The sequence below is a fragment of the Bos javanicus genome, chromosome 24, assembly GCF_032452875.1.
Source record: "Bos javanicus breed banteng chromosome 24, ARS-OSU_banteng_1.0, whole genome shotgun sequence".
In the NCBI taxonomy this organism is placed as follows: Eukaryota; Metazoa; Chordata; class Mammalia; order Artiodactyla; family Bovidae; genus Bos; species Bos javanicus.
In genome coordinates, this window is record NC_083891.1 from 24110739 (window position 1) to 24134990 (window position 24252).

At 38.1% G+C, this 24252-nt stretch overlaps 1 protein-coding gene across 1 annotated transcript in view; it reads left to right on the top strand.

Moving 5' to 3' along the window:
* Positions 1-24252, top strand: part of CCDC178 (coiled-coil domain containing 178) — a 415790-nt gene that overhangs the window by 276899 nt on the left and 114639 nt on the right. Inside the window, exon 19 of the mRNA XM_061399651.1 lies at positions 11184-11333. Within this exon, the coding sequence (XP_061255635.1) occupies positions 11184-11333 (150 nt within the window). The remainder of the gene's footprint in view (positions 1-11183; positions 11334-24252) is intronic.

Here is a 24252-nt window from a genome sequence, read left to right on the forward strand (position 1 = left end):
CAGTCTGTGGTTCCATGTCCAGCTCTAACTGTGGCTTCCTGACCTGCATACAAATTTCTCAAGAGGCAGGTCAGGTGGTCTGGTAGTCCCATCTCTTTCAGAATTTTCCACAGTTTATTGTGATACACACAGTCAAAGGCTTTGGCATAGTCAATAAAGCAGAAATAGATGCTTTTCTGGAACTCTCTTGCTTTTTCCATGATCCAGTGGATGTTGGCAATTTGATCTCTGGTTCCTCTGCCTTTTCTAAAACCAGCTTGAACATCTGGAAGTTCATGGTTCACGTATTGCTGAAGCCTGGCTTGGAGAATTTTGAGCATTACTTTACTAGCGTGTGAGATGAGTGCAATTGTGCGGTAGTTTGAGCATTCTTTGGCATTGGCTTTCTTTGGGATTGGAATGAAAACTGACCTTTTCCGGTCCTGTGGCCACTGCTGAGTTTTCCAAATTTGCTGGCATATTGAGTGCAGGACGTTCACAGCATCATCTTTCAGGATTTGGAATAGCTCAACTGGAATTCCATCACCTCCACTAGCTTTGTTCGTAGTGATGCTTTCTAAGGCCCACTCTCTTCACATTCCAGGATGTCTGGCTCTAGGTGAGTGATCACACCATCGTGATTATCTGGGTCATGAAGATCTTTTTTGTACAGTTCTTATGTGTATTCTTGCCATCTCTTCTTAATATCTTCTGCTTCTGTTAGGTCCATACCATTTCTGTCCTTTATTGAGCCCATCTTTGCATGAAGTGTTCCTTTGGTATCTCTGATTTTCTTGAAGAGATCCCTAGTCTTTCCCATTCTGTTGTTTTCCTCTATTTCTTTGGATTGATCGCTGAAGAAGGCTTTCTTATCTCTTCTTGCTATTCTTTGGAACTCTGCATTCAGATGTTTATATCTTTCCTTTTCTCCTTTGCTTTTTGCTTCTCTTCTTTTCACAGCTATTTGTAAGGCCTCCCAGACAGCCATTTTGCTTTCTTGCATTTTTTTCCACGGGGATGGTCTTGATCCCTGTCTCCTGTACAATGTCACGAACCTCATTCCATAGTTCATCAGGCACTCTATCTATCAGATCTAGGCCCTTACATCTATTTGTCACTTCCACTGTATAATCATAAGGGATTTGATTTAGGTCATACCTGAATGGTCTTGTGGTTTTCCCTACTTTCTTCAATTTAAGTCTGAATTTGGCAATAAGGAGTTCATGATCTGAACCACAGTCAGATCCCAGTCTTGTTTTTGCTGACTGTATAGAGCTTCTCCATCTCTGGCTGCAAAGAATATAATCAATCTGATTTTGGTGTTGACCATCTGGTGATGTCCATGTATAGAGTCTTGTGTTGTTGGAAGACGGTGTTTGTTATGACCAGTGCATTTTCTTGGCAAAACTCTATTAGTCTTTGCCCTGCTTCATTCCGTATTCCAAGGCCAAATTTGCCTGTTACTCCAGGTGTTTCTTGACTTCCTACTTTTGCATTCCAGTCCCCTATAATGAAAAGGACATCTTTTTTGGGTGTTAGTTCTAAAAGGTCTTGTAGGTCTTCATAGAACCATTCAACTTCAGCTTCTTCAGGATTACTGGTTGGGGCATAGACTTGGATTACTCTGATATTGAATGGGTGCCTTGGAAATGAACAGAGATCATTCTGTCGTTTTTGAGATTGCATCCAAGTACTGCATTTCAGACTCTTCTGTTGACTGTGATGGCCACTCCATTTCTTCTGAGAGATTCCTGCCCGCAGTAGTAGATATAATGGTCATCTGAGTTAAATTCACCCATTCCAGTCCATTTCAGTTCACTGATTCCTAGAATGTAGACATTCACTCTTGCCATCTCTTGTTTGACCACTTCCAATTTGCCTTAATTCGCGGACCTGACATTCCAGGTTCCTATTGTAATATTGCTCTTTACAGTATCGGACCTTGCTTCTATCACCAGTCACATCCACAGCTGGGTATCCTTTTTGCTTTGGCTCCATCCCTTCATTCTTTCTGGAGTTATTTCTCCACTGATCTCCAGTAGCATATTGGGCACCTACTGACCTGGGGAGTTTCTCTTTCAGTATCCTATTATTTTGCCTTTTCATACTGTTCATGGGGTTCTCAAGGCAAGAATACTGAAGTGGTTTGCCATTCCCTTCTCCAGTGGACCACATTCTGTCAGATCTCTCCACCATGACCCACCCGTCTTGGGTTGCCCCACGGGCATGGCTTAGTTTCGTTGAGTTAGACAAGGCTGTGGTCCTAGTGTGATTAGATTGACTAGTTTTCTGTGAGTATGGTTTCAGTGTGTTTGCCCTCTGATGCCCTCTTGCAACACCTACCGTCTTTCTTGGGTTTCTCTTACCTTGGGTGTGGGGTATCTCTTCATGGCTGCTCCAGCAAAGTGCAGCCATTGCTCCTTACCTTGGACGAGCGGTATCTCCTCACCACCGTCCTTCCTGACCTTCAACGTGGGATAGCTCCTCTAGGCCCTCCTGTACCTGTGCAGCCACGGCTCCTAGAATATTTAGATCAAGTTTTTTTTTTTTTTTTCTTGTAATCTTCTTTTCCATTAGGCCATTTAAAACTAAAAACAAGTTAATCCTGCCTCCCCCACCCCCCAAAAGAAATATATAGTTCAAATGGATTTAGATTTTCTCCAAAGTGTGTCTGGCTGGACCTCCAGATTTCTCAAAGTGTAGCATTACTCTGCTGTAGTCACTGTAGTCCAGAGTTGTGCAGGCATCAACTGTAAAGGTCTGTGCACTTGGACACTTGGCCTTGCATCATGCAATATGGTGCAAATATAGAGCAAACAACACCAGGCTGGTTATGGATAACCAGCATGCCCACAGTAACTTACAATGGAATGTAGCTTCCAAGGGGGCTAAATTCCAGTTTTCTTCAGCAGCTCAATCTATCTATTAATATGTCAACAAGTTACTTGTTAACTAGATCGATGAAAAGAGATTGATGGAAATAGGCTCAGAACAAGGTACTCCTGTTACTTAGTTTGATTATTTAATATCAGGTTTTACAAAGGTGGCACTGTGTAATGTGAAAGAGTGCTGGCTTCTGTTTATGAAGGAAGTATGTACAGTGGATAGAGTAGAGTATGGGATGTGGAACCTGTCAGCCTGGATGCAAAGCTTAGATCCTCCACTTAATATGTATGTAACCTTGCCTGGTGTACCCCCAAACTTCATGCAACAGGAGTCTATGTGTCAGAAATTTGGACAGGACATAGCAGGCCATGTTGTCTCTCCTCACACATTCTGAACTGTCAGCTGGACGACTTGAAGACTTGCCTTGGCGTCATCTTCAGATGACTCACGCCCTCACAGTTGATGCCGTCACCTGACACCTGAGCTAAGTTGCTTGCTGGAACACCTACACATAACCTCTCCTTGTGTCCTGGGTTCCTCACGACATGGTGGCTGGTCCATGCATAAATGTCCCCAAAGCAAGAGCCAGGCAGAAACTGCATGCTTTTTTTTTTTTAACCTAACTTTTTAAAATAAAATAGCCTGGGAGGGCACACAACATCATTTCCACCATACTCTGTTGGCTGGAGAAGCCACAACTCTACCCAGGTTCAAGGGACAGAGAAATCAACTGTGCTTCTTGATAGGAGTGACAAAGAGAACATGTGGAAATGAAAATATTTCTATGGCCATTTTTGGAAAATACAGGTTGTCTTACCTGACTTTTCATTGACTTACCTTCCCTATCTGTAAATCTAACAACTAGGGCAGTAGCAGCTCCAGTATGTGTGGAATTCATAAGTTAACATTCAAATGCAACCTCATTTCTACCTTCTTGTCCATATATCACTAGGTGAAACATAAATAGATGATATAGATGATACATGCTCAATACTTTGTCCTGAAAGGACTCATTTTTTCCTTATAATTCCCTATTCCCTACTTACCCAGCAGGAGAGGGAAAGGGGACCGGGAAGAGTGAGAAAAAGAAGCCGAAGATGGAGAAAACTGAAGGAAAATCCAAGATGAGATACATGGCTTAAAGAATAATAAAAGTCAAGTGGGGAGAAGGTATAATTACTATTTGGATATCTTGGGATCTCAATCTACCTTCATTTTTCAACATTTTTGGTAACAAAAGAAAAAGCCAGGTCTTTGTTTAGCAATGGTTTCTCGGTATTTTTAGGACCATGGTTTAATGAGGTAATTAAAAAAAAAAAAATAGCACTCTGTACTGTTTCAAGGTGCCTCATGAACATCAAGAGTGCACCCAGAGAAAGAACTCTTGCTCAGTCTGGACAGTGTGATATCAGTTCAGTTCAGTTCAGTTGCTCAGTCGTGTCCGACTCTTTGCGAGCCCATAAACTGCAGCATGCTAGGCCTCCCTGTCCATCACCAACTCCTGGAGTTCACTCAAACTCACATCCATCGAGTCGGTGATGCCATCCAGCCATCTCATCCTCTGTCATCCCCTTCTCCTCCTGCCCCCAATCCCTCCCAGCATCAGAGTCCTTTCCAATGAGTCAAATCTTCACATGAGGTGGCCAAAGTATTGGAGTTTCAGCTTCAGCATCAGTCCTTTCAAAGAACACCCAGGACATATCTCCTTTAGAATGGACTGGTTGGATCTCCCTGCAATCCAAGGGACTCTCAAGAGTCTTCTCTAACACCACAGTTCAAAAGCATCAATTCTTCAGCACTCAGCTTTCTTCACAGTCCAACTCTCACATCCATACATGACTACTGGAAAAACCGTAGCCTTGATTAGATGGACCTTTGTTAGCAAAATAATGTCTCTGCTTTTCAATATGCTTATCTAGGTTGGTCATAACTTTCCTTCCAAGGAGTAAGCGTCTTTTAATTTCATGGCTGCAGTCATCATCTACAGTGATTTTGGAGCCCAAAAAAATAAAGTCTGACACTGTTTCCCCTGTTTCCCCATCTATTTCCCATGAAGTGATGGGACTAGATGCCATGATCTTCATTTTCTGAATGTTGAGCTTTAAGCCAACATTTTCACTCTCCACTTTCACTTTCATCAAGAGGCTTTTGAGTTCCTCTTCACTTTCTGCCATAAGGGTGGTGTCATCTGCATATCTGAGGTTATTGATATTTCTCCTGGCAATCTTGATTCCAGCTTGTTCTTCTTCCAGCCCAGTGTTTCTCATGATGTACTCTGCATAGAAGTTAAATAAGCAGGGTGACAATATACAGCCTTGACATACTCCTTTTCCTATTTGGAGCCAGTCTGTTGTTTCATGTCCAGCTCTAACTGTTGCTTCCTGACCTGCATATAGGCTTCTCAAGAAGTAGGTCAGGTGGTCTGGTATTCCCATCTCTTTCAGAATTTTCCACAGTTTATTGTGATCCACACAGTCAAAGGCTTTGGCATAGTCAATAAAGGACAGTGTGGTATATCCTTACAATAATCTTCAAATAGTGCTGAAAATCTTCACCTCTCAAGTGGTATAGGATCAAATACTACAAATAAATGTGCTTCATTATGGTTACAGCATCTAATAACTAATTAGTTATTCCTAGAAGTGGGCCAATAAAATGTGTGGTTCTAAAGTGATAAATACATGTATTTCCTGTTATTCTGTGTATTCATTCATTCATTCATCTATAGAAACCTGGGTATCCACTAATGTCAGCTTTGCTTTGTACAGTATATCTTATGGGTGAACAAAATGAAAATGCCATTCCTCATGGAATTTATAAGTATTTTTGTTCACGCTTTATAAACCTAATCTTTATTTCCTAATAAAATGTTGGGATAATAAGCTGAATATCTGCCCCCAAACATCAAAGTTTAACAAGTAATTTGAGATAAAAGAGAATAAACCCTCTTCAAGCTAAGTATTTTACTTCCTAAATTCTAGACAACATGGAAACTATTAACAGATGTTCATCCTCTCTTCTCTTTATCAAGCCATATTCTCAATTTTTCATTATATTAATGATCACTAGTAATGTAAATTGAATAAATACCAATAAATCTGGCTTTGAGAAAGTGTTATATTTATTTAGACACCTGGGCAAGTTTAACACATACAGAAAACACAAAGAATGCAAAAGTTTATAAATTCTGTATTCAAATTATATATTTCTGTGATTTTTAAGTGCAAAGCTTTCCTGTAAGACCTCAAATTCTTGAGGTTCACCATTACATCGTAGAGCTCGGCATACAATAGTTACTAAATTAAAACTTTGAAATAAGCAACTGAATGAAAAAAAGTAAATAAATCAATAAAGGAATAAAATAATATTGTAAATCAACTCAGAGTTCAGTCATTTTAACCTATAAAGATTGCAATCAAATTTTTCTTTAATGGATTTAGAAACAATTTTTTAAGTGTGCATTTTGTAAAAACCTTATGTAGAAAAGCTTAACTGATAAGATTTAGCTGATTCTGAATTTAAAAGCATGTAAAACTCATCTACTTCTGTTATTAGTTCCTCCTTCCTTCTTACCCTTTTATTATATTGCCGACTCCAGCTTTCGTGCCCTTATTTAATGTCTTCTACTACTAGTTGTTCAACTCCAGTGGTGGCAGCATTATTTCTCCTGGACATATACCCACCAGTAATTATCATTCCCCCTTTGTTTCATTTGCATGTTATAATACTATTGATTAATATTCAGCCAGTCAGAGTTGTGAGGTGGAACCACAGTTAAACATAAAAACATTTTCAGTGTCAGCAGAATATCATTATTTAAAATTAAAAAACTTAAACTTCATTGCACATCTGAAGGTCACGGACTTTCAGGAATAGTCAGTGAATTGGTAAATTCATTACTGGAAAATGATAATGTAAAATATCATGACTGATGTAACAATGTTTTGAAGATTCATTGGCAGAACTATACAATTTGATTTCTCAGTATCTACTCTAGTTATGGCATATAAAACAATGAGAACTGGTGTCATATAGAAATTGAAATATATGCATTTGAAAATAAAACTGTACATTACACAATGAAAGCATAAAGTAACAAATACATCCTCAATTAAGTGCCATTAAATAAGTTTAAAAGAAATCCTACAACTTTTGTAGGACTCCTCTATATTCAACATTTATAATATCCATTTGGATCTTGAAGGAAATGTGTTTGAAAGATACACTATCTCAGGCATCAGAATTGTACTTATGTTAAATCAAACAACAAATAAACAAAAACCTCAAAATGATTACTGCTCATGCCTCCAGTAGAACATGTATCAAAGTTCTAAGTTAACCATTTGAGGATTAGATTTCAGTATTAGTGTTAAGATATCAAAAAGAATTATAACCACCTTTTCAAAGGCACCTTCATCGAAGAAAAATATTCGTAGACACTTTGTCCTCCTGTCAAAGGATAATTTTGTGATTTTAAGCAAGTCTATTATATTGAAGTGTCTAAAGTTTCAAATTACTGTTCCAGAATTAGGACAAGAACACTTAAAATTGCTCTCAGTTCATCATTTTGGCTTTTTGAAGAACACCTATGACATAGCATTAATCATTAGGGATCAATATGGATACCAAGCTTTCATGAGAAATATGTTTGTTGACCTTAATAAATCTTCTAGTGTATAAATATAGAAATATTTGTACAGGCAATTTTCTGCTGAATTACATTTCCTCTGTGCACATTTCCATCCTGCAATATATTTTTTTAACAACTTACACTAAAGGTTTGATGGGATAGCAATTTTCCTAAAGAGACATTTTTAATTGCTTCACAATGGTTATTTTTATATCTAGTTACTTAATCATCATTATCATCATCATGTTTAATCTGCATTTATGTGTTTTGAAAACTTTTTACTGTTATAAATAAGGTTGCAACAGATTAATTTTTTTGATTAGGATAAATTTTCATGAGATGATTTACTAGATTTGCAGGTTTGAAAATACTTAAGGCTGTTGATAAATTCCACATATTTTTGAAGCAGCCAAAGAAAATTTTCTGTGTTAGAAATCAGCAACTAAACTGAGTCATACATCTAATTTAAAATGATAGACAGAGCTTAATTTGCCAGTGGGTAATATTGGCAAAAGGTACATACTGACAGTTCTGTATTAGATTTGACATATATTTATTTAGTCATGGGGAGTGTTATGTAGTTCTCGACTGCTCACAGAAGCAGGTTTAGGTTTTCACATAGCTAAGAATACCTGACCTGCATCTTGAGAAACCTATATGCAGGTCAGGAAGCAACAGTTAGAGCTGGACATGGAACCACAGACTGGTTCCAAATAGGAAAAGGAGTACGTCAAGGCTGTATATTGTCACCCTGCTTATTTAACTTGTATGCAGAGTACATCATGAGAAACGCTGGGCTAGAAGAAGCACAAGCTGGAATTAAGATTGCTGGGAGAAATATCAGTAACCTCAGATATGTAGATGACACCACCCTTAGGGCAGAAAGTGAAGAGGGACTAAAGAGCCTCTTGATAAAAGTGAAAGAGGGGAGTGAAAAAGTTGGCTTAAAACTCAACATTCAGAAAACTAAGATCATGGCATCTGGTCCCATCACCTCATGGGAAATATATGGGGAAACAGTGTCAGACTTTATTTTTGGGGGCTCCAAAATCACTGCAGACAGAGATTGCAGCTATGAAATTAAAAGACGCTTACTCCTTGGAGGGAAAGTTATGACCAATCTAGATAGCATATTGAAAAGCAGAGACATTACTTTGCCAACAAAGGTCCGTCTTGTCAAGGCTATGGTTTTTCCAGTAGTCATGTATGGATGTGAGAGCTGGACTGTGAAGAAAGCTGAGCACCGAAGAATTGATGCTTTTGAACTGTGGTGTTGGAGAAGACTCTTGAGAGTCCCTTGGACTGCAAGGAGATCCAACCAGTCCATTCTGAAGGAGATCAGCCCTGGGTGTTCTTTGGAAGGACTGATGCTAAAGCTGAAACTCCAATACGTTGGCCACCTCATGTGAAGAGTTGACTCATTGGAAAGGTCTCTGATGCTGGGAGGGATTGGGGGCAGGAGGAGAAGGGGACAACAGAGGATGAGATGGCTGGATGGCATCACCGACTTGATGGATGTGAGTTTGGGTGAACTCTGGGAGTTGGTGATGGACAGGGAGGCCTAGCATGCTGCAGTTCACAGGGTTGCAAAGAGTCAGACACGACTGAGTGACTGAACTGAACTGAAGGTATGTGCTTTGTCACTCAGTTGTGTCCAGCTCTTTGTGACCCCATGGACTGTAGCCTGCCAGACTCCTCTGTCCATGGGGATTCTCCAGACAAGAATACTGGAGTGGATTACCATGCCGTCCTCCAGGGGATTTTCCCAACCCAAGGATCGAACCCAGGTATCCTGCATTGCAGGCGGATTCTGGTATACTAGTAACAAATAATGACTTTCTGTGGGTGCTCCAAACACTGCATCCCTTGCTCCTCATCTATTTTAACTCTTCACTTCTCTGTGTTTTGAATGTTTTCTGTTTGTGCCACCATTCTGAACCTCTTGCAAATAGGATTCTAACCTTCTAAATGTCTTCTCTCTACTTGAGCCCCAGGACTTGAGAAAAGGAAAAGAGAAGGGAATACTGGAGGAAGTTTCCTAGAATGCTGGGTGAAGCCTTAGGACTAGATCCTTCCCAAGGCATTGTGGATGGAGGTCTGGGAAAGAGAGAAACAAAATCATATAGCCTCTGATGAATCAGTGTTTAACACAAACCCATCTGCATCAAGAAAGAAAACTACTAACAGCCAAGGAGGATGTTAGTGTCATGGGAAGCATGTTTTTGGTTTTATTTTTCTACAACATATCCAGTTTAGTTCGGTCACTCCATAATGTCCGACTCTTTGTGACCCCATGAATCACAGCATGCCAGGCCTCCCTGTCCATCACCGACTCTCAGAGTCAACTAAGACTCATGTCCATCAAATCGGTGATGCCATCCAGCCATCTCATCCTCTGTCATCCCCATCTCCTCCTGCCCCCAATCCCTCCCAGCATCAGAGTCTTTTCCAATGAGTCAACGCTTTGCATGAGGTGACCAAAGTACTGGAGTTTCAGCTTCAGCATCAGACCTTCCAATGAACACCCAGGACAGATCTCCTTTAGAATGGACTGGTTGGATCTCCCTGCAGTCCAAGGGACTCTCAAGAGTCTTCTCCAACACCACAGTTCAAAAGCACCAATTCTTCAGTGCTCAGCTTTCTTCACAGTCCAACTCTCACATCCATACATGACCACTGGAAAAACCATAGCCTTGACTAGACAGACCTTTGTTGTCAAAGTAATGTCTCTGCTTTTGTATATGCTATCTAGGTTGGTTATAACTTTCCTTCCAAGGAGTAATGTCTTTTAATTTCATAGCTGCAATTTCCACCTGCAGTGATTTTGGAGCCCAAAAAAATAAAGTCTGACACTGTTTCCACTGTTTCCCCATCTATTTGCCATGAAGTGATGGGACTGGATGCCATGATCTTAGTTTTCTGAATGTTGAGCTTTAAGCCAACATTTTCACTCTCCTCTTTCACTTTCATCAAGAGGCTTTTTAGTCCCTCTTCACTTTCTGCCATAAGGGTGGTGTCATCTGCATATCTGAGGTTATTGATATTTCTCCAGGCAATCTTGATTCCAGCTTGTGCTTCTTCTAGCCCAGCATTTCCCATGATGTACTCCGCATAGAAGTTAAATAAGCAGGGTGACAATATACAGCCTTGACGTACTCCTTTTCCTATTTGGAACCAGTCTGTTGTTCCATGTCCAGTTCTAACTGTTGCTTCCTGACCTGCATATAGGTTTCTCAGGAGGCAAGTAAGGTGGTCTGGTATTCCCATCTCCTGAAGAATTTTCCACAGTTTGTTGTGATCCACACAATCAAATGCTGTGGCGCAGTCAATAAAGCAGAAGTAGATGTTTTCCTGGAACTGTCTCGCTTTTTCAGTGATCCAATGGATGTTGGCAATTTGATCTCTGGTTCCTCTGCCTTTACTAAATCCAGCTTGAACATCTGGAAGTTCATGGTTCATGTACTGTTGAAGCTTGGCTTGAGGAATTTTGAGCATTACTTTGCTAGCATGTGAGATGAGTGCAATTGTGCGGTAGTTTGAGCATTCTTTGGCATTGCCCTTTCTTTGGGATTGGAATGAAAACTGACTTTTATATATAAGTAGTACTTTCAGATAATTCAAATGATGTAAAAATACAAACATAATTTTAAATGATTTAATTAAGTACATGTGCATATTTATCTTCTAGAAAATACAAGACGACTCACTGGAAGAAAATCTACGTTTAGCTCAAGAGTATCAGAGATTACAGAATATATTCTTAACAGTAAAGGACAATTATTTCAGCCGGTTTGAAAGACAACTATCATTTGATGGTTCAATTAGAGATAAGAAACAGGTAGGTTTTACTCATTTTTCTATTATAATGATTTACTTGACATATGTACCACAAAAAGTAACAGTAGACAGTCAATCATGAGGTCGCCAGTCTTAGGGTGGTTCTTTATATGCCACCAAATGGCACATTTTCTTTTTTAAAGTTTTCTTGTATATTTTATCAATATTTTGAAGTTGAAGTTTGAAAGGCTATTTGAGAAATGAAAAAGCATACTTATATTCTACTATTTCATACTAATTTACTTTTAAATATTACGGCCTGAAGTACCAAATATTTATAGTTCATAAATTTAAGTATATTATCATACACTTCAAATTTTAATTCTCTCTGTAGATAACTTTTCATGATATACCTCTAATTCTCCCTCATGATTTATGAGCTCTGTATTTTGATTTCTATTTTCTTATTAAATATGAGGCTTAATTAGGAACTTGAAGAAATAGTTGACATCTCAGGTTATTGGAAATCATCATAAATTCTAATGCATTTTGTAAAACCTTCCATAATACTAAAAACAAAAAAGTAAAACACGTAATATGCCACAAATCCAAAAGTAAAGAGAAAGCTCTGTTCTTTATTAAAGTGTCAAGATATAGCTGCTTCCTCTATATTCTTCTCCAGTTTCTCTTCAGAAGAAGTTATTTTCCTTTGAGTCTTTGTGTATTCCCAGAATTTATATTTCAGAAACTAGAGGCATGATTAATTTCTAACAATTCACCTACCTATAAAAACCAGTAGTGGGGCTCCTCTGGTGGCACAGTGGTAAAGAATCCGCCTGCTAATGCAGGAGATGCAAGAGACATAGGTTTGATCCCTGGGTCGGGAAGACCCTCTGGAGAAGGAAATGGCAACCCACTCCAGTATTCTTGCCTGGAGAATTCCCATGGACAGAGATGCCTGGTGGGCTAACAGTCCATATGGGGTCACAAAGAGTCAGACATGACTGAGAGACCAACACACACACACACACACACACACAACTGTGAGTGACTATTAACATTACATTCATCTGCTATGCTGTTTATAAACACGCTTTATTTCCTATCCATCTACTCTCATTTGAGTTAAAGCTTCCAAATATATTGGGAGAGAGGGTGTGTCTTCTTCTGTTAAAAATTTGTATTGAAGTATTATTAAGATGAAGGTAGATCAAGAAACAAATGTGTTTGGGAAAGAATTGAGAACACAATTATATGCTAAAATCTTCCTCAAATCATTGTGCCGGATTCATAGAAAGAATATCTGTCTATCCATGGAGCGTTTGTCCAGCCGCTTCATGCGTTAGACATTGTTATTTAAACATGTTTTGTTGCTGATGATTGATGAGTATAAAAAAGATATCGAGGTTAGTACTGTATTTCCTTTTCTAGCCAGAAGGAAAACAAAAATAAATCCTGTGCATGTTTTTACCAGTTTGTGTAGAATCCTCTGGTAGCAAATGACAAATAAATTAGATACCTGCATGAATAGCGAAGAACATGCATTTAAGAGAGATCCCTTACATAGTATTTACATAGTAAGAACCAACTTGTCTTGATGTCATTTTTGGAATTAAAGCACATCAATTCAGGATCCAAGGAGTGAGACTCTTGGATGACAGACAGTGGGGCATGCTAGGAGACTGGGTTTATGTTTCTGATGATCCCTCAAACGAATCACTTTTAGCACACCTGTTTCAGGGAAACTTTCAGAGATTTATTTGTACTTCCAATCATTTTTCATTTCCATCCTTCAGCGATGGAGGTCATTAAGTGCAGGCTGCCCTTGTCGGTGTCATGTAGGATCAATTTGCTGCAATGGACAGAGAGGCCTTATTGATGCTGTTAAATCTGTCAGTGAGAAATCGTATGTCATTAGCGTCTAATGCACTGCTTACAGGATGGAATTTGGCCATCAAAACTGAGAAAACCCTTTAATATTTTGGTCCATTTTCTTGATATTGAAGCATTTCCCTTGACCAGTTTAGTTTTGGGTACACAAAAGCACTGCTCAACCTGTGATTCCCTTGTTGAATTTCCTGTTAGATAAAATGGAATTCTTTGTGTCTTTCTCCTGCTTTAGAATAATTTCATTGCTTCTGAACATACATTCCTTTTGGCAGAGTAAATAATTATATTTTAATTATCATACTTCTTAGGGAATATTTTTTATACACAGATGATTATACACTGTTCAACTTCTCAGTACTTTTAGAACAAGAGTAGCAACGAAAGCTTAATGGAAGAGTAAAAAAATTAAATATTAAAAAATATGAAATATGACCCCATCCTTAACAACATTTTATATGCAGTTGACTCAAATTTCGTAATATTATAGTTTTACTTTTGGTGATAGAATTATGTCTGCTTGTTTTGCATGTTTCTTGATACTTTCCTGTATGTTTAAAATTTGCAGTGATGGATATTTTATGCTTTAAAAATCAGAAACAAACAAAAACAATTATGAAAAATTCTTATTAGCCCCATTCATAGGTAATTATAGAATAGAATCTATTCTAAAACTTCTCAGATCTCAAAATTTAAAATAACACTAAGGAGGAATGGAGGGGAAATCATTGAAAAACAGCTTGTATTTCTGTGTTGAAAGCTTTCAAATATATTTTTCATATTTTCTTTTTCTAAACAAAAGCCATGGATATGTTGATCAAATCACTGTGGGTTTGTTTCAATTGCTATCTTGAGCTCTTCAGGCCTGCAAAGAAAAGTAAGCTAAGCAAGCATGCAAACGTTGATGGTTTTGTTGGCTGAAAATAAGATCTCTTCCAAAACTGATGTATAATATACTTCAATTCTTTTATAAATGACTTATAAAGCTTAAACTTTTGGACTTCTCTGGTTCTCAGTGCTTTAATACTAAGGGAATACAAATTATTATAGAATCAGTCAATTCTTAACAAGCACTTATGTGAACCAGGAATATGTGCCATACAATTTTCAAACATTCTCTCTGAAATACCCCCCAGTCATCCTGGAAAGTTTTCTGTTATTATGATTTTCATCATCTCCTATGTAAGTATGGAACTGAGTTTTTAATGTGTTGCATGGTCACTCGAGTAGAGGAAGACTGACTGAGATGGGAATCAAACTCAGAATTTTCCTACTTCCAACCATTTCATAGCTCTACTATAGCATTGCTAAACAAAACCCAATATGTTGGGTTAAAAGCATGTAAAAACCATATAACTTATGGATTATGTCTCTAGTATCCAACTGAAACATTATTTGATTCACTAATTATTTTTGTAATTTCATCTCATTGAAGCTACTTTTTCAGTGATGATTTTCTGGTGGGGAAAGGACTACCTACTTAATTAGAAGCTATTTAATTTTCATTAGGATTATAGATATGTTTCATGACTCTTAAACTGTAAAACTAGGAGTGCCTTTAGAAATATACACATCTCTTTAGAAGATTGTTTCGATAATGAGGAATCTTAGGGAAAGAGTGACTCAGGGGTTTAACATATATAAAGTTAATTAAAGAAAATTTGGTCCAGGACACGGTTGCCTTAACTTAGGTTCAAGTATCATCTCCAAGAGACCATGGATGAACATCTGCTGTGATATTTTCCCAAGGTTTTAGTGGACCAATAGCTGAGAAATAATGAGTAACTGCTATGGATGTGCTCAGTTTGGAGCATCATCTTAATGTGACCTGAGCTTGTGAAGGAATCACATAGGCACATGAATCAGAAGACTACTCTGTGTTCTAAGGGACGCTTCTGGGTCTCATGGAATGCAAACATTTCATCATTCATTTAATTATTCAGAATAAATGATTAATCATCTCTTGTACTGACAAATATATAATCAAGGGCACAGGATTATGCTACCTCATTTCAGCTTCCAGGCTGACTGCTGTGATCTCAGAATCCAAGAGATTCTTTCCTAGAAACGACCATAGATTCAAAGCCCAACAACATCCTCTCTTCACTTAACCAATGGACAGATCGTGAACTTTTGCTATTTAATCTGAATCGCCTCAACCTCAATGGATGGTTTCCATCATAAAATCTCAAAAATACTGTATCATTCAGGTATCTCATTAGCATGTTTTTGCTTCCCTCTTTTAGTTTTCAAATGTGGGTTTCCTCTAAAATTCACTGTACATTGATTTGGTGAGGAGTGAAAGTCAGTGCCAGCAATGAAAAAAAAAAGGATTTTCCTAAAGAAAATGTGAAAGCTGTTTTAGTTCTCATTTTTATAAGTATTTCATATTGCTTGTTATCTTGCATGTATTAAAAATAGGCTTCAGGTGGTGATTTGTATGTGCTAGTTTCAATGTGGATAGAAATGCATTTCTTCACCAGGAAAAGCATAATTTTTAGATAGCTTTTGCCTATGACAGCTATGTAATCTCCTCCTCCTTCTCTTGGAACACAGGTAGAAAAGCCTGTGCATGTGCACACACACACACACACACACACACACACACACATTCTAAAGGCGTTACCACACTTCATAGACTGATGAGCTTGCATTAAATTCCTACTATCCCTTTCTCTGAAGACCTCTCAGGAGACCTCTGATGAATGAATCTCTGTGATTCCTGAGACTGAAAACTGTTGATCAGTTTTGTTTTATCCTAATGAATCTCCCTTCTGCTGTCCAGACTCCATGAGAGAAACACCAAAAACTAAGTATATATTTGTGAATAATACTTTAGAAAAGTCAGCTTGGCTTAAATCAAACCAATTCTTCAGTCTAGTGCCATTTTTGAGTGAATTGTAGACTTATGTATCTTTTATGCAATTTTGAGAAGATGATATTCTGGTCATCTTTACTGTCTAGAATTACTTGACAGTAAACTGCATTTAAATGATAGCAACACCTTAAAAGTGATATACAATAGGTCCCCTCTATATGAATGAATTCCATCCTGAGAGTGTGTTTGTAAGTCCAATTTGTTTATAAGTCTAATTATATTAGCCTAGGTACCCAGCTAACACAGTTGACTGGTACTGTACTGTAATACATTTATAATACTTTCCACACAAATAATATATAAAAACAAACACAAAAAATAACAAAACATTTTTTAAGTTTATAGTAGAATATGCTTGCATTGCGGGATACCTGGGTTTGATCTCTGGGTTGGGAAGATCCTCTGGAGAAGGAAATGGCAACCCATTCCAGTATTCTTGCCTGGAAAATCTCATGGACAGAGGAGCCTGGTAGGCTACAGTCCATGGGGTCGCAAAGAGCCGGACACGACTGAGCAACTTCACTTTGACTTTGACTTTAGAGTACAAAGGCTGGCATACAGGGACTGGCAGTGAGCAAACAGGCAAGAAGAGTTACTGACTGGAAGAGAGAGAGGAGGTGAGAGACGGTAGAACTGAAGGATTGTCAGCAGTAGGAAACGGAGGGCAAGCTGCAGTTTCACTCATGTCTGATGTTGATGGCACAGGTTCTGGTTCCTTGCTGGATTAAATTGTGTATACCCTCTTGAAAAATGATCCAGTGGTGTCTGGGTGGTACTGTACCATCTACATCACCATTGCTTTTATGCTTGCTTCTGGACATCCAAAGTTTGAAGTGAAGATATTGTGCTACTGTACTCTATACAGCACTGTACACTAAAGTACATAAAAGCACCACCACTTGTAGAGGATGCACACACGTGGCAGGGTCTGCCAGGCACGTGACCTAACTTATGCGATTGAACATATGAAAGCACATTCACATCTTTGAAAATTAGCAACTTGAAGCTTTGTATGTAGGGGACTTACTGTGTTGAGTGTGATGTGGTCCCTGATATATCAAAGACACTCTAGGTGTGTGTATATATATATATAAACTTCCTCCACTTGGAACACCGTCAGGTCTTGGCACACCATCAACAGTGGGGGCCTATCAAGAATAAATCAGGCGGCTTAGAAAATCACAAAGGTTTGAGAAACAACCAGGAACCTATGGCAAGTTGAACAATAAATTTCAATTACACATGATTCCTGCTTCAAGACTAGGAGAGGTAATATATATATAAGGTTTTGCTTAATACACAGGGAAGAAATATGGAGAGTCAGGCACAGTGAAGAAGTAAAATAATATCTTCCAGATCAAAGGACAAACTAAACCCTTAGAAGAGAACCAAATTCTTGATAAAGAATTCAAAATAATGGTCATAATGATGCGGGAGAAGAATGGATGAACACAGTGAGAACTTCAACAAAAAGAAAACATAAGAAAGTACTGAAGACAAGTCACGGAGCTGTAGATACAATCAATGAAACAGTACACTAGAGGGGTTCACAGCAGACCAGAAGAAGCAGCAGAAAGGCTCAGGAACTGAAAGAGAACGAATCTCACCCAGACAGAGCAGCAAAATGAAGAGAGTTTTAACAAAGTGAAGATAGTTTAAGGGACCTATGGGATAACATCAAATTATTCACCACCACAAAGTTTCCAGAAGAGAAAAGAGAGAAAGGAGCAGAAAATACATATGAAGACTTTTCTAACCTGTGGAAGGAAGCAGTTATCCAGGTTCAAGCAGCCCAGAGAGGTCAAAGTAAGACGAACCCAAAGAGACACACAAATATTAGAGAATTTTAAAAGCAATGAAAGAAAATAACCATTGTTATCCACAAAGAAAACCTAATTCCAATAGCAGATTTTTTCAATAGAAACTTTGTAGGTCAAAAGGGAGTGAAACAATATTTTCAGAGGACTGAAAGGAAAATGATTCCCACCCAAGAATACACTACCCAACAAAAGCTGAGTGATTTCATCACCAGTAAATCAGCCTTACCAAAAATGTTAGAAGACACTTGCTTAAGCTAAAAATAAATGGTACTAATTAATAACAAGAAAACATATAAAAGTAAAAATCTCACTGTTAAAACTAAATATATAGTAAAGGTAATGAATTAATCATTAATAAAGCCAGTATAAGGGTTTTCCAGGTGGTGCAATGATAAAGAATCCACCTGCCAATACAGGAGAGGTAGGAGATTCAGGTTTTATCCTTGAGTTGGGAAGATCCCCGTGGAATAGGAAATGGCAACTCACTCCAGTATTCTTGCCTGGGAGATCCCATGGATATAGGAGCTTGGCGGGCTACGGTCCATGGAGTCACAAAGAGTCAGACTAGTAACCAAGCACACATGCAAAGCTAGCATAAATGTTTAAAGATAAAAGTAGTGAAATTAAAACTACAGCAATTAGTTAAGGGATATATAAAATAAAAAAGATAAAATATGTCATCAAAAATCTAAAATGGGGTAGAGTAAAAATGTAGTGTTTTGGCACGGATTCAATTTTAACTTATCAGCTGTGCTATATACATAAAATGTTATATGTGAACTCATATTTTGGGTATCGAGCTTATCTACCGTGGTAGATACCCAAAAGATAATGAGAAAAGAATCCAAACAAAATATTATAGAAAGTCATCAATCACCAGGAAAGAAAGGAGCAGAAGAAAAGTGGAACAGAGGGTAACTACAAAACAGCCAGAAAACAATTAATAAAATGACAAAGAGGACTTTAGCACCACATTTATATCAGTGGATAGTGTGCTCACGGATTGGAAGAGTTAATATTGTTTAAATGTTTATATTACCCAAAGCGGTATACAGATTCAAGGCAATCCCTATCAAAATTCTAATGACATTTTTCACAGAAATAGAACAGGCAATCCTAGTTTGTATGGAAACACAAAAGACACTATATAGCCAAATTAATCTTGAGTAAGAAAAACAAATTTGCATGCATCATGTTCTCTGACTTCAAACTCTATTACAAACCTGTACTAATCAAAACGGTATGGAGAAGGCAATGGCAACCCACTCCAGTACTTTTACCTGGAAAATCCCATGGATGGAGGAGCCTGGTAGGCTGCAGTCCAAGGGGTCACAAAGAGTCGGACACGATTGAGCGACTTCACTTGCATTTTTCACTTTCATGCATTGGAGAAGGAAATGGCAACCCACTCCAGTGTTCTTGCCTGGAGAATCCCAGGGACGGGGGAGCCTGGTGGGCTGCCATCTATGGGGTCACACAGAGTCAGACATGACTGAAGCAACTTAGCAGCAGTAGCAACAGCAGCAGCATGGCATTTGCATAAAACAGACACATTGGTCAATGAAACAAAATAGAGATCCCAGAAATTAACTCACTCCATACATGTTCAAGGAGCTAAGAATATACAATGAGGAAAGGGTAGCCTTTTAAATAAATGGTATTGGGAAAACTGGAAAGCCACATGCCAAAGAGTGAAACTAGAGCACCATCTTACATTATGTTATACACAAAGGTTAACTCAGAGTGACTTAGGCCTGAATGTATGGCTTGAAGCCATAATACTCCTGCAGTAGAACATAAGTAGTAAGCTATATGACATTGATCTTGGTGCAAAAGTTTGGATCTGGATCCAAAAACACAGACAACAAAAGCAAAAACAAGCAATGGGGCTACATCAAACTAAAACTCTTCTCCACAACAAAGGAAACCATCAACAAAATGAAAAGACAAGCTACTGAATGAGAGAAAATATTTTCAAATCATATATCCAGTTCAATTCAGTTCAGTTCAGTTGCTAAGTCATATCTGACTCTTTGTGACCCCATGGACTGCAGCACACCAGGCTTCCCTGTCCATCACCAACTCCTGGAGCTCATGTAAACTCATGTCCATTGAATCGGTGATGCCATCCAACCGTCTCATCCTCTGTCATCCCCTTCTCCTCCTGCCTTCAATCTTTCCTGGCATCAGGGCCTTTTCCAGTGAGTCAGTTCTTTGCATCAGGTGGTCAAAGTATTGGAGTTTCAGCTTCAGCATCAGTCCTTCCAATCAATATTCAGGACTGATTTTCTTTAGGATGGACTGGTTGGATATCCTTGCAGTCCAAGGGACTCTCAAGAGTCTTCTCCAACACCACAGTACAAAAGCATTAATTCTTTGGCACTCAGCCTTCTTTATAGTCCAACTCTCACATCTATACATGACTACTGGAAAAACCATAGCTTTGAATAGACAGACCTTTGTTGGCAAAGTAATGTCTCTGTTTTTTAATATGCTGTCTAGGTTGGTCATAGCTTTTCTTCCAAGGAGCAAGTGTCTTTTAATTTCATGGTTGCAGTCACCATCTGCAGTGATTTAGGAGCCCCCCAAAATAAAAGTCTCTTACTGTTTCCATTTTTTCCCCATTTTTTGCCATGAAGTGGTAGGATCAGGTGCCATGATCTTAGTTTTCCAAATGTTGAGTTTTAGGTCAACTTTTTCACTCTCCTCTTTCACTTTCATCAAGAGGCTCTTTAGTTCTTCTTAGCTTTCTGCCATAAGGGTGGTGTCATCTGCATATCTGAGGTAATTGATATTTCTCCCAGCAATCTTGATTCCAGCTTGTGCTTCATCCAGCCCAGCATTTCTCATGATGTACTCTGCATATAAGTTAAATAAGACAATATACAGCCTTGATGTACTCCTTTCCTGATTTGGAACCAGTCTGTTTTTCCATGTACATTTCTAACTGTTGCTTCTTGACCTGCATACATATTTCCAGTAAGGGATTAATATCCAAAATATATAAAGAACTCATAAAACACAGTAACAATTTGATTTTAAAATTGGTAGAAGATCTGAATGGACCTTTTTCCAAAGAAGACATATAGATAGCCAAGAGGCACATGAAATGATTCTTAACATCACTAATCATCGGGAAAATGCACATCAAAACCACAGGGAGATACCACTTCACACCTGTTAGATTGGCTTATATCAAAAGTAACCAGTGTTAATGAGGATGTGGGGAAAAAGGAACCTTTGGGCATTATTGTTAGGAACGTAAATTGCTGCATTCACTGCAGCAGGGAAAAGCAGTATGGAGTAGCCTCAGAAAATTAAAAATAAAACTACCATATGATACAACAATTCCACTTAGGGGTATTTATCCAAAGAAAATGGAAATACCCATTTGAAAAGATGCATGCACCCGTTTCTTCATGGCAGCACTATTAAAATAGCCAACATATGGAAACAAACCAAGTGGATTTCCATCAACAGATGAATGAATATATAAAGAAGATATGGTATTGACACACAATTAAATCTTACTCAGCTATGTAAAAGAATGAAATCTTGACATCTGTAACAAGATTATGGGCCTTGAGGGAATTACTCTAAGTGAAATAAGTCAGACAGAGAAAGATAAATACCATGTAAACTTATATCAGAAGTCTAAAATACAAAACACACAAAACTAAAATCATAGATACAGAGAACAGAATGTTTGTTGCTAGAGGGGAGGGGAGTTGGCAAGTTGGCAAAGCAGGTGAAAGGCATCAAGAAGTACAAAAATCCAGTTACGAATTAATCATGGGATGTAATGTACAACATGTTGACTATAGTCAATAGTAATATAGATACTTGGCAGTTGCAGGACAGAAAATACTAAAACCGTGGTGCTAGATAGTGACTAGATTTACTGTGTTGATCATTTTGCAGTGTACACAGATATCGAGTCATTATTTTGTATACCTGAAATGTGTATGATATTACATGTCAATTATACCTCAAATTAAAAAATAATTTTAAATTAAAAAAATAAGTAACTATTAAAAAATAAACAAGTAGACGTTAAAAAATATTTCCCTTTGTCAGCTGGGTAGTTCTCACAGCTTTTCTATAAAAGTCATCCTGAATAATATACATGTCCCTTTTTAAATTTTGTATTATCTAATCACAGTAAAACACTGATTAAAAAAAAAAAAACTATACCCACAGCTAACACATTATCTGAGGAAGGGAACGATAACACCACAGTGAATAATATAGCTTCAGAATTTTTGAAGTTGTTTCAGATATAAAATCATTTTCAAATTATTTCCTATGGTGCTGGTAATCAGAATTGTGTTGTTTTTCTAGGAAAAATCCTCATTTTAAAGAAATATATGCAATGTACTCATAGGTTATTGAGGAAAGTATATAAAACAAAGCTACCATCTGCATGATGTACATAGAAAAAGAGCAAAAATGTTATCTGTAAAAGCAGAAAAGAATTTGGCTTGCTTGACTTTTTGTATCAAGCATGCTACAGCAATCTTTTGATTCTAATATGAAACTATAGTAAGGATCATTGCACTAATGCATGAGGATTTGTGATAATGTTGCAGAAATTTTACTGTCAAAACTGAACTGCAGTGTAATGACTTTTGTTATCATGGTTTCTAATAACTATTCAGCATGAATTGACCCTACATATGTTTTGCTGCAATAATGTGTCAGTAACTCAAAAAGCTAAAAAGGAAATAAAAAAACAGTCAATACAATACTACGTATGACTTCATGGTAACCTTTCTCCATTCTCACTATTTATATTCCAACACAGGTACTATGTAAACGAAAAGATCCCATGGAAATGAAAGCTCAGGTACATTGTGACGGTTCTAGCTAAATACACCTAAAAGTGCTTTAGAAGAAAGCTGCCTTCTCCGGTGTTAGCCCTGAGAACTGTTAATACTGGTTGGTCCCTTGCTACTTCAGAGCCTGTTGCTCTCTGGCGTAGAGAACCTTTCCACACGTTTCCTTTCTTTCCCCTACAGTGTGTTAGTTCCTTCTTTTTATGAGATCTCTTTTCTTTCTTCCTTTATCTTTGCCTCTTTCCTTCTTCATCGCAGTGTATTTTCCCTTTAGTATTGCTTTATTGCATTAGATAAGAGAAATAAATATGGCTACTGTCTGCTACGCATCTCCATGTGGCAGTCACGAAGCTACGCTTTTACATGTGTGAAGCACTGAGCGCCGCACCTAAACAGGTGGTGAAGTCGCTCAGTCGGGTCTGACTCTTTGTGACCCTGTTGACTGTAGCCTACCAGGCTCCTCCATCCATGGAATTTTCCAGGCAAGAGTCCTGGCGTGGGTTGTCATTTCCTTCTCCAGAATGCTGCACCTACCCTATCATAATTAGTTACAGATAGCCTTAGCAGTAGCATGCTCTTCTTATTACTAACTTGTACAAACTCTGTGAAACAACTGGAAATAGTCACGTTTTTTTCCTCAGAAAGCAAAGTACCACAGACTGGGTATCATAAACCGAAATATTTTTCAATATATTTCTGGAGGCTAGATGTCCAAGACCCCGGTGTCCGTGGTTTCCTGAGAGCTGTGAAGGAAGGAGCCACTCCAGGGCTCTCTTCCTGGCTTGTAGATGTCTTCTCCCCGTTGTCTTCCCTCTATATGTGTCTGTCCAAATTTCTTCTTCTGGTACTAACACCAGTAACATTGAATTAGGGACCACCGTTTTGACCCCATTTTAACTCACTTATCTCTGTAAAGAGCTTATTTCCAATCACAGTCATATGCTAAAGTTCTGGGGGCTAGGACTTTAACATGTGATTTTAGGGGAAGGGATACAATAAAACCCATAACGTGCTTTGTTGTGAACTTAAGGCCATACTACTTGTAAGTACAAAGGAGTACTGGAATCCAAACCTAGGCCGTGGACTCAAACCCACAGATTTTCTGCTACTCCACAGTTTCTCTTATATTTTTTTCTCTACTCCATTCAACCTATTATTCACATACCATGTATGATTATCTCTCTTCAAATGAAGAGGTATTTCAGTTATAAATACTTTGTAACACCTCTTGTACTGGGCGTGAGTATGATTAAGCAATGCCTAAGAATGAAATACTTTTTGATGGAGAAATATTATGTTTTTACACAGGAAGCGCCAATTGATTTATGTCTCTGAACAATGGTCAGAGATCCAAGCAGAAATGTTCCTTTGCCACTAAAGGATCTTTAAAATTCCTCTCCCATTGCCTCAGACTGGAGAACATGTGCTTGCCAAAATGGATGATCCTAATTCCATAGGAATTACGTTAGGAATTAAGATGAAGACACAGGGTATACATGTTAAAAAGAGAAAGAGATCAGCTCCAAGCAGCAGCTAGTATTTGCAAAGAATACAAAGGGA